A 12,202-nucleotide genomic window follows, 5' to 3' on the forward strand; every position below is an offset into this window, starting at 1 on the left:
CATCCTGTCTTTGTTTAATTCTCCCTTCCTGTAGATAAGTTGACTCTGGAGCTGCTTATGATTTCTTGTTTTGTCATTAACTTATTTATATAAGTTTTTAAAAATGGCTTCAAGTTATACATGTGGAAGGGAATTTAAAAAGTAGTAAAGAGCCCTATTGCTTATCTATTTACTTATTCAACAAATAGCTAACACTGTTAGATGTAAAGTATGAGATAAGGATTCCATCTAAGTCCTTTGAGGTTTCAGGGTTCAAGACTAGAGATCCAGGGGGCAGAGGGGAATACTAGAGATCTGGACTGAGGCAGGAGAGGAAAGAGGCTGACAGTGGGGCTAGAGAGAGAACAGGATGAAGCAACACAACCTACTGGGCCATGGCCTGTGGCTGGCTTGGTGCCAGGTGTGCAGCACAGTCACAGTTCTGAGGGCAGCTCTGCACTGGGCAGCTCTTTGTTACACACCTCAGATAACAATGTATTTTTTAATTTCAGAGGAGCTCATAGGTAAAAAATAATTTAAAAAATCTTTTGTGAGACCTGAAGATTCCTCTTCTATCCAGAAAAGCTTCAAGTATATAAGACAATTATGGTATCTTTTCTGGCACTGTTTCTGCAACCTGACCGAAGGCCCATTGACTTTATGGTTGTAGTAGCCAATTCCTAAATCCTCAACAAGCACCTTCTGTGCCAAGAACTCTAATGGCCCCTGTAAACACCCTAAACATTCTCCATCTCTGGTAATTATAAGAATGTTAATGTATTATCTGTACCTGTCTGAATATACGAAGTATTTCATAATACATGTTAAAATAAAAAACAAAAGACTCAGTTCCTGTGCTCAATGATATCATACACTGGTTGTGCACAGTATATATAACAATATGAGTGACACATGATTATTTGAGTCTGTAGGAATTGAAAGGAGTAAGAGAATTATGGTAAGAACTCTTGGGAAATTTTCTCAGTGGAAGTGGAAATTGAGTTGGGCCTTGAAAAGTGAATAATATTTGGATAAGAAGCAGAATTAAAGACCCAGAGATAGAGAAGAACTTGCTAGATGTGGAAGTTAATGAGGAGATGGGCCAGCTAAAGAGGGAGGAAGGTGAACACAGTTGTCCAGTAGGACTCTGTGGGCTGTACACTGGGAGCTCAAGAGGGTGTCGTTCACATAGTCTGTAGGGCTAGGCAGGCACACCTGTATCTAGTGGCCCTGTGGGAGGAGTTTTGGAAAAGTAGAGAACGATTGGAGAGGTTGAAATGCTAGACTAAGAAGTTTGGACTTCATCCTGTAAGAAGTGGGAACTGTAGGAGTGTTTTTGAGAAAAAAGATAAGTGACTGTGAAGTAGCTGAACATACAGGCTTTGGAGCTAGATAAAAATGGGTTTGATTTCTATCTATATTCCTATATGATTTGACAGACACAATGCTTATCACTTAGAATTTTTATTTTATACTTATTAAAAGAGCTCTTTCAGGATTACTTAGACTTTAATCATATTGCTTTTGTGTATACATAAAAATGAAAATGTAAGTGAAATAGATTGATGTTCCTAAAACTTATTCATATCCAGAGCCCAACTCTTCTGAGTTGCTTCTTGTGTGTCAAAGTCATCGTTGTCTATAGTTTCATGTGATAATGTGCTGTGCCATCAAGAGCATGGCTGGTGCCTCATTTCTTTCAGAAGTGCTCTGCTCTCAGACTTTCTTCTAAGTGGTAATAAGTTTGATGCCAGTGCTTCTTGATCTTATAGGAAGATCACTGGGGAAGTTATCAGACAACATCCAAGATCCACATTCCTATCTCAAATGATGCTCAATAGATTGTTGGTTAAAAAGGCAAGTGGTTGTGGTCATGCCCCAGGGATAACAGCCATGTTCATATATGTGCAGGCAGTGACAACCATACTGCAAATTGCTGGCTCACAGTAATTTTAAGAAGTGTCCCAATTTCAGAGGACTCATAAAGGTGAACAAATAGGCATCTCAGAACTGATAGATCAGATAGAATTGAAGTACTAGTGTTATAACTCTGGGAAAGTTACTTAACTTTCCTTATGTAACTTTAGAAATACTGTGGTCACACCTGAAGTTGTTTTGTTGTAATTACCATGAAGGATGTTCAACCAACATTTGTTTTTTTTGAAACTCAAGATATTTTGAAGGGATTATATAGTACTGATAACTTTAGCAAATGCCAGGATATTCAGAATTTTACTGACTCATAAAAATGGCTGAAATGAGCTGGAACTAGCTAGTAATGTAATAGTAATAATCTAATGATTTCCTGTCTTTGAATGCCAGGTGTTTGTAGCACAGTGAAATTTATTTCTATACTATTATCATTCACTCTTACTCTGGCCTATATACTAATACAATGATTTAACCTGATACATGTAAAGTTCAAAGACCAGAGCCTAGGCTTATAAGAAACCTAGAAAGCAGAAAATATAAATCCTTAAAGTTGCCATGGCAACACCAGCTGTTTTTGTTATAGTAAGTATATTGGTAATAGTTTTTGAAACTTTCTTTTTTATGAGAAGCCAGGGTAAAACTGAATCTCTTGACTAATAATGATTCCACGTTTCCACTGTTTTTCTTTCATCCCCTCCATTGTTGACCTATCTGGAAGATTCTGTAGCTGCAAACGTTGTACTGCTTGGCCCACAGTAATTTCTTCTTTCCCACATGCTTGAGGTAGAGTATGGAATCTTCTTTTTTTAATCTTCTAAACAAGATACTTACAAGGAAGTGTATTCTAATTGAGAGTTCAGTCCACTTAGCAGACAACCCAGCACTCAAGCATTGTAATTTCTGGGCAAACCTAAATTTTTCTTCTCTTTTTTTCTAAGATGGCTTGAGCCATGAAAACAAGTTAATTTCCTTTTTAATCTTATCACATTTCTATAATTCCATGGCTTCTTTGTTACTCCCAAAGGTGTCCTCATCCCCCTTGTGTATTCCTGTAAGTGAATGAATGCATTCTCGGTGGTTGTAGGATCCAGTTTCTGTCTGCCGTTGCTGCTCATGATAGAAGAATGTGTGCGTGTACAAATGTGCTGCTGTCAAGTTCGCTGTCTTTTGAGAGACCTTTCACTGGCAGTATAAGAAATGGAGTCACAGAAACAATATCCCAGTCAGACCTGGGCTTGTCAGAGCTGCAGAAGCGTCATGGATTTGAAGTTCACCTCTGTCACCAGGAATACCAGAAAGGAGGAGAACTTTGACCTGTGGGGCTCTCTTTGTCCCTGGGCCTTCCTGATAGTGGCACCTTTGACACCCAACTACAATAAACACCTCTTGTTTTATTTCTCTGATGCCTTTTAGTTCAGCCTCTTGTGCACTTGACTCTCCTGTTTGGTAGTCTGGCTTTACAGAAGTATAGTGGCAGTTTTGAATAGGTTGATGAGAGTTTAGAGACTTAAGTACTTGGTGATTTTGGAAATGATTTTGGCGATTAACTGCCACAGCTAGGTTTTATCAGATGGCCTGGGAAGTGCAGACTAATGACTGCCATTCCTTTTAGCTCTGGATCAGATGACAGGTCCAGCATTGACTGAGAACACGTGATTTTAACTGACAAGCAGTATTTCTGTAAAACTTTTTCCGCTGGCCCCTTTCTACTTTTGTTACCTATAATTTCATCATCTTTTCATTTAATTCTGCACAGTGTGGTGTCTTTGAGGCCAGCGGGTATTTTTGTCTGCTAGTTGTAGAAATGTTTGTTCTTAGGGCACTGCAATGGCTGAGGGAGGCCAGCCCCACCCACTCTCTTGTTGTCTGGCACCAACCCTCCCTGGTTGTTGGGCATCTTGTTTACTTCTGCCCTTAATTCCCTGCAGGTGCGTAAGTACAAGAGCATGATCCTGGAAGACCTGGAGTCTGCCCTGGCAGAACACGCCCCTGCGCCACAGGAGGTTAACTCAGAGCTGCCGCCTCTCACCATTGACGGAATTCCAGTCTCTGTGGACAAAATGACCCAGGTAAGGGGTGGGAAGTGAGGAGGAGACAGAGACAAGTTGGCACAGCTGTGGGCGGGACTTAAATCACTTTCCTTAGTTTTTTCATTAGTTGTACCACTGGAGTGGGATGCAGGCTGGAGTCTGACAGTGAGAGTTTTCAGCCTTGGAAAAGAAAGTGTGCCAGAAGGATGCTCTCCAACCAAGGGCATGGTTGCAGTCTCCTCCTTCGGGCAGTTTTTTCCTTTCACTTGGGCCCTTGTGTTAGATAAGGAAAATTCTAGCTTAGAGTTCGTTTAGGCATGAGTCTGTTAGGACTTTCATGCATCACAATCAAGTGGGGCAAGTAAACTTTTTAGTCTTTGGGGCTGAGCCGCTCCTCTTTCCATGTGAATTCTGAATACCATCACACTATCGCCAAGGAAGACTCCCCTCTCTACAGGATAGGAATGGAAGACTCGGAAGGACACCCTCCAGTCATTGCTTCTGTCCTCTTCTTTGAGAAGGGAAGCAGAAATGTACTTAGCCTGATAAATAAGCATACCTCAGGAATTTTGCTGAGACTGTCCTTTAAAATTTTTCAGCTTTAAAAGTGATAGCCTCAGCAAGATCAAATGCCTTTTTTAGTTCATATTTTCTTATGTCTTTATTTAAATATACTTCTTATTAAATCCAATTGTGAGGTTTTTTCCCTTTTCTTAGTCCTCCAGCAGCATTTAACCCAGTTTGTTGTCCTTCCTTCTTAAAACACTTTCTTCTCCCCATTTCTCTGACTGTGCACTCTCCTGAATATCCTCCTACACTGGGCGCCCCCAGTCACCTCTTCTGCTTGCTGGCTCCTCTTCCTCTTCTCACCCAGTCAGTCTTGGCATGTCCTAGGCTCTTGTCTTCAGTTTCTCTCCAACTGATCTTACCCTGCCCTGTAGGTTTTTTCAGCCCTTCTACATGCTGTTTACACCCCAGCTTATACTATTCTCAGATCTCCAAACCTAACACATGCCCAAAACAGAACCTTTGATTTCTCCCACTCTCCACTCCAAACTTGTTTTTCCTGTGGTGTGCCCCCTGTTAGTTCGTGGCACTACCATCCCTCTAGCTGCTCAAGTCCCAGCATAGGAGTAATCTTTGATTTCTCTCTTTTTCCATCACTGTCTCACCCATGTCTAATCCATTGGAAAGTTATGTCAGTTTACCTTCGAAATATATGCTGAATCTAACCATTCTTCATAGTTCCCATCACCACTCTAGTTCAAGCCTTTATCGACTCTCACATAGACAGTTTCAACTGATAAGTAATGTTGATCACCTGACTGCCATTCTTGCTCTGCTGTAGTCCATGCTCCACAGAGCCACCAGAGATTTTTTTTAAAACTTGTATCAGATAAAATTAATACACAGAAATCTGTTGCATTCCTATATACTAACAATGAACTAGCAGAAAGAGAAATCAGGAAAACAATTCCATTCACAATTGCATCCAAAAGAATAAAATACCTAGGAATAAACCTAACCAAGGAAGTGAAAGACCTATATTCTGAAAACTACAAGACACTCATGAGAAAAATTAAAGAAGATACCAATAAATGGAAACACATCCCGTGCTCATGGATAGGACGAATTAATATTGTCAAAATGGTCATCCTGCCTAAAACAATCTACACATTCAATGCAATCCCTATCAAAATACCAACAGCATTCTTCAACAAACTGGAACAAATAGTTCTAAAATTCATATGGAACCACAAAAGACCCTGAATACCCAAAGCAATCCTGAGAAGGAAGAATAAAGCTGGGGGGATTACGCTTCTGACTTCAAGCTCTAAACAAAGCCACAATAATCAAGACAATTTCATACTGACAGAAGAACAGACCCAGCAACCAACGGAACAGACTAGAGAGCCCAGATATAAACCCAAGCATATGTGGTCAGTTAATATACAATAAAGGAGCCATGGGTATACAATGGGGAAATGACAGCCTCTTCAATAACTGGTGTTGGCAAAACTGGATAGCTACATGCAAGAGAATAAAACTGGATTACAGTCTAACCCCATACACAAAAGTAAACTCAAAATGGATCAAAGACGTGAATGTAAGTCATGAACCATAAAACTCTTAGAAGAAAACATAGGCAAAAATCTCTTGAATATAAACATGAGCAACTTTTTCCTGAATGCATCACCTCAGGCAAGAGAAACAATAAAAAACGAACAAGTGGGACTACATCATGCTAAAAAGCTTCTGTATAGCAAAGGACACCATCGGCAGAATAAAAAGGCATCCGTTAGTATGGGAGAATATATTTGTAAATGACTTATCCGACAAGGGGTTAACATCCAAAATATATAAAGAACTCACACACCTCAACACCCTAAAAGCAAATAACCCTATTAAAAAATGGGCAGAGGATATGAAGAGACAGTTCTCCAAAGAAGAAATTCAGATGGCCAACAGGCATATGAAAAGATGCTCCACATCGCTAATTATCAGGGAAATGCAAATTAAAACCACAATGAGATATCACCTCACACCAGTTAGGATGGGCAACATAGAAGAGACTAGGAAAAACAAATGCTGGCAAGGATGTGGAGAAAGGGGAACCGTCCTACACTGTTGGTGGGAATGTAAACTAGTTCAACCATTGTGGAAAGCAGTATGGAGGTTCCTCAAAAAACTAAAAATAGAAACACCATTTGACCCGGGAATTCCACTTAGGAATTTACCCTATGAATGCAGGATCCCAGTTTCAAAAAGACATATCCACCCCTATGTTTATCACAGCACTATTTACAATAGCCAAGAAATGGAAGCAACCTAAGTGTCCATCAGTAGATGAATGGATAAAGAAGATGTACATATACATAATGGAATATTATTCATCCATAATAGGAAAATAAATCCTATTTTGCAACAACATGGATGGTGCTAGAGGGTATTATGCTAGGTGAAATAAGCCAGGAGGAGAAACACAAGTACCAAATGATTTCATTCATCTGTGAAGCATAAGAACTGAAGAAGCAAAACAGTAGCAGACTCAACCCAAGAATGGACTAACAGTTGCCAAAGGGATAGGGACTGGGGAGGAGGATGGGTGAGAAGGGAGGGAGAAAAGGAATAAGGAGCATTATAATTAGCACACATAACTTGGAAGGGGGTGCATGGGGAAGGCAATATAGCACAGAGAAGACAAGTAGTGACTCTAGCATCTTACTGTTCTGATGGACAGTGACTGTAATGGCATATGTGGTGGGGACTTGATAATGGGGAGAATCTAGTAACCACAGTGTTGCTCACGTGATTATATATTAATGATACCAAAAAAAACACTTGTATCAGGTCATATCACTCTCTTGTTTAAGCCCTATAATGGCTCTTCACTATTCCTAGAATCAAATTCAGACTCTTCCATGGCTGCTGTGGCCCTGTATGATCTGGCTTCTTCTACCTGCATTTCTCCTTCTCCCCCTCAATCACTGTGCTCTAGCCCCACTGGCCTCTCTGCTTTTTGTCAAACACTCTAAGCTCATTCTTTCACTTTTGCTATTCCCTCAGCCCAAAACATCGTTCTCCCAGATCTTGCATGATTAGCCTTGTCTTATTGAAAGTCTAGTTCAGCTATCACCTCATAAGAAAACCTTTCTTAGTTACCTATCTAGTGAAGTTTTCTCCTTGCCACCAAATCACTGCCTAACGCATCCCCTATTTTATTGTCTTTGTGACACTTAATCACTACCTGAAATCATCTTATTTATTATATTTATACTTGTTTGTGGTCTGTCTCACCAGCTAGAATTTGAGAGCAGGGACTTACTTCTGTTCTTCACTGCTGTCCTCTTCACTGCTGTCCAGTGAAGCACCTAAGTAACTTCTGTATTCTAAGTAATACTTAATTGTTATCTGTTCAGTAAATGACTTAAGGGTTAAAGGGAAAAATGAACCCTTTGTGGTAGGTCACTGAGTTAGCAGGTCTCCCGAGTTGGTATTCACTTACGCAGACATCCTTGCTGCTGCTCAGGAGGTGGCACTTTTCTTCCTGCCCACTCTGACCCAGCAGTTTGGTCCAAAGTAATGCAACATTTTGTAAATATAAAGCTAAATTGTGATCTTTTGATTGTTGGATTCATACATCTTTCTGTGGACACTTGAAGGATCTCTAAATGATGGTTCAAAAGGGAAAGCATTATCTGAACTTTTCTCCTGTCGTTTCATAACTGTTGTTCTGTCCCTGTGGCCATTCTGACTGGTTAAAGAAAACATAAAACATAAAGTGAGGGTTTTTTTTTACCTGATTGATGTGAAGAATCTACTCTGTATCTCAGATACAAAGTATATCTAAAGTTGGCTAAGCTCCTAAGAATACCAGGTTAGGTAGACTCCTCTTGTGCAATGGGTGTTTTTTCCATATTTGTCACATTTGATGTATGAGATTAAAATAACCTGAGGTTTTGATTATATTAATCATCATGGATACCGATAATTATGAAAATTGACTGATGGCCACAGAAGTCAGAACAAACCGTTTAATTGCCGTGTTGGAGGTAAAGCCTTGGAAAGTTTTCCATTTCCAGGCAGCATGTGCTCCATAGAGCCTGGTGCTGTGGTAGATCCGAGGGAAGCAGATCCTCAAGTCCCCACATCAGACTCAAGGTGCTTTGCTGGAGGTGTGCATTTTCTTTATTCTCACACCTTCTCTCCTCTCCCTTCTCACCACAGGTGATGACTAAAAGATAATACATAACTCATTAAGCAAAAACAAATGAATGATGAGGAAGAGTGAGCAGGATGATGAAAAACTAAGCTACCAACCAAGTGGGATTTCTGAGTATTTGGATCCTAGTTTGATTTCCCCAATCTTTTTTTAAATTGTTTTTCCTCATACACTTTCTTCTTCATGTGAGCCATTTTTTTTTTTTTTGGTCTCATTGATCCTAAAGCTTTTCACTATTAATGGTGGTAAAAGCAGGTTTTATTTCAAACCACACCTCGATAGACAAGGGTAAGGGAATATAAGCACTTTCATACACTTAATAGGAATGTGCAATGGTACAGTTATTCCAAAGGGCAGGTTGGCAGTGCCATATCAAAATCTAAAATGTGCATGTCATGCCCTACAAGTAAGCAAAGATGTATGTTCATGGCCTTCTTTACAATAGGAAACTCTGGGAACAATGCGCTTGAGTAAATTACAGTAGTGGTGTTTAGAATTTACATAGAAAGAAGAGCAGCTTCACCCAATAGAAGTTGACTCTTCAGTGAAATATTAGACCCTGTAAGTGATGATTAGCTCTCTATTGCAGTATACTAATACCTGTGGTATAACAACTGGTTGTAAAATAGCATCTCTTATGTACTCTAATTTGAGGGGTTTAGGGCTTTGTTTTTTGTTTCTTTTGGGGGGATAGGATGTTCTTGTTGTTTTTCAACAGAATTGATCTTTTTGGTTTTAAACATGCACACAAAACTTGCCTGTGTGTGTGTGTGTGTGTGTGTGTATAAAACTTCATAGAGAAGTACATTAAATATTAGCAGTGATTATCCCTGTATGGTGGTGTTATGGATATTTTCATTTTCTTTGTCTAATAAGCATTAATTACTTTTATAACCAAAGAAACACAAAAAGGTATTTTCATATTTTATATTAAACTTGAATTTTTTTAAGGGCAGGTTTGATGATATTTCTACTTTATGTCCAAAAATTAATATTTTTCTGTATGTTTGAGTAAAGATGTCAACAACTTTTTTTTTCTCCTCTTCAGCTACTGTGTTGGAAGGTATATTACCAAGTTCTTTACAGGGGTATTTCATTTAAATCTTGCCCTCCAGAGTATGTATATATATATATATATATATATATATATATATATATATATATATATATAAAATTCCTGTTTTATAGTCAAGGAAGCAGTGCTCAGATATGGTCTGTAGCCATAAAGGACAAAGTGTTGGACACTAATTCTAGAGTTCAGGCCATAAGAGTAATTCATGACTTCCTTGAAGTGATGAAATTCCAGAATTATAAAAGTACACTGTAACAGAGATGGATTTGGGTTAACCAGACAGCTCTGTTAGTCATCCTCTCTGCAGTGAATGCTATGGAGATAATCAAATATAATTCTGTATACGATTATTATGATCCTGACTGAATCACCAAAGAAAATAAATTATATTCAGTATTGTTCTAATGTGTGTGTTTGATTTTAATTCTTTACGAATTAGAAAGCTCACGTGGTTTATTAAAGTGTAAAATGTAGTTTCTAGTTCCAATTCTACTACATGGAAGGCCTGGTTCTCAGTTTTATCTTCTGAAAATGAAAATAATACATGCCCTCCTACATTACAGTCAGACAAAAAAAAAATGAAGTATTATATGGGAAAGTGCTTTGAAAAACTAAGACATCACACAAAAGTATTCTTACTGATTATTAATACTAATTATATATGTTACAAAACAGGTGACAATATATTTAAAAATCAAGGCATAAAGAGAGGGAGCAATTTATGAAGCAAGTTAGTGACAAACAGGATAGAATTTAGGGTCGAGCCCATAGGGTCAGCGCTTTGTTCTCTCTTTTTTCTGTAAAACTGTAGTGTGATCATCACTCAGGTTGAGTATTTCAGCTAAACTAAACATTGACTGTTTTAAAAGAATTTCTTGATTTGCTCTAACAACTATCAAAACTGTCTTATACACAAATTGAAATCACATATAGCAGAGTATCTTAAGTTCTATGTGAACTGAATGCCCTGGTTCTTTTAGGAAGCAACTCTGTAGTTTTGTTGTTTTTGTTTTTGGTAAAAATATAATTCTGTATTAGTAAATAGAGTGTTTACCTGGAAAGCTTCTGTTTTTACTATTATAAATATGTCTTGATCATGACAAAGTCTTTTTTGTGTGTGTGGTAAAAAACACGTATCTTTAGTGATAAAATAAAAACTTGAATTTCTAAGCACTGTAAGAATAGTGGTTAGAACCATCCCTTATCTGTCTGCCTCCTTACATAGGAATTGAAGGAGGTTGAGCTAAAGCTTAGCAGAAGAAATCACTAATTTGGTGTGGGTTCTGGAGCCTCCGAATTCCTTTACAATGAAATAAGGAAGTCTTCTTTTTCAAGATTTTTGAAAGCCAGGTTAACAAAATTTTCTAGGATACTTCGGACCAGAAACCATAGGATGGGCTAAGTCATGCTTCGCCAACTTTGGTGTGCATCGGAACAACCTGAGAGTCTTGCTTCTGTATGTGCAGATTGTGAATCAGCAGGTCTGGAGTGGGATCTGAAGTTCTGCCTCCCAGCAGCTTGCTGATGATTCCCAGACTGCTGATTCCCAGACTGCTCTTTGGGTTTAGGAATTACATTGTCTCTTGAAGATTCTATATACAATAATTATATTTTGCATAGCGGAAAATCAGTTCTTCTCTTTATCACACTTGAGTCCTATAAGATTCTCTTGTTCTTTGGAGGTTGTAATTATAATTAAAGAAGAAATACTTGGGGAAAAACCAGTCTGGTATTATTAGTTTAAAATCCGTTCCTTTTTCCCTTCTCCTTTCCCTCTCTCCCCTTGATCTTACAGTCCTTCCCTTACTCTCACCGGGCAGTCTTTGTTGCTTTAATATTCCCTGGGAGTGATGATGCAACAGGATAGTAATTCTTCACCAGTTTTCAGGGAAACCTGCAGAAACATCCAGCACAGTGATTGCTTTATTAGGAAGAAATTATTCACAGGGCTTGATGTACTTTATTAGGAAACATTGGTTAGTTATCAATTTAGGTTTTTTGAGTACTGCATTGTTTTGTTCTAAAAAAAAAGCACAGGTCTGGCCTTTTCTCCCCAAAGAACAGAAACATCATGCTAAGTGAAATAAGCCTAACACAAAGGACAAGTACCGTGTGATCCCACTTCTATGAGGTATCTAGCTTGGGCAAGTTCATAGAGATGGAAGTAGACTAGAGGTTGCCTGAGGCCAGGGAAGGTAAAACAGGGGAGTTAATTGTTTAATTTTACAGAGTTGCTGTTTGAGATGATGATGAATAAGTTCTGGAAATGATACTGGTGGTGATATAACACTGTGAATGTACTTAATGCCCCTGAAATTCATATGCTAATATGATAAATTTTATGTAACATGTATTTTACCACAACTTAAAATTTTATTTTGAAGAAGTAGGGCTGGAGAAAAGGTATTTTAGTTAAGTGGTCCTCAAACTTGGCTGCACAGTAGAATCACTTGGGGAACTTAAATT

The 12,202-nt window shown here is 38.5% G+C and overlaps 1 protein-coding gene across 6 annotated transcripts in view; it reads left to right on the forward strand.

Annotated features, from left to right (window-relative positions):
* NRF1 (nuclear respiratory factor 1) overlaps positions 1-12,202 on the forward strand; it is a 145,142-nt gene that overhangs the window by 80,942 nt on the left and 51,998 nt on the right. For all 6 annotated transcript variants that reach the window (XM_036909041.2, XM_036909043.2, XM_036909045.2 and 3 more), the window contains one exon: positions 3,840-3,980. In XM_036909041.2, coding sequence (XP_036764936.1) covers positions 3,840-3,980 — 141 coding nt within the window. The remainder of the gene's footprint in view (positions 1-3,839; positions 3,981-12,202) is intronic.

Source organism: Manis pentadactyla, chromosome 7 (assembly GCF_030020395.1).
Source record: "Manis pentadactyla isolate mManPen7 chromosome 7, mManPen7.hap1, whole genome shotgun sequence".
In the NCBI taxonomy this organism is placed as follows: domain Eukaryota; kingdom Metazoa; phylum Chordata; class Mammalia; order Pholidota; family Manidae; genus Manis; species Manis pentadactyla.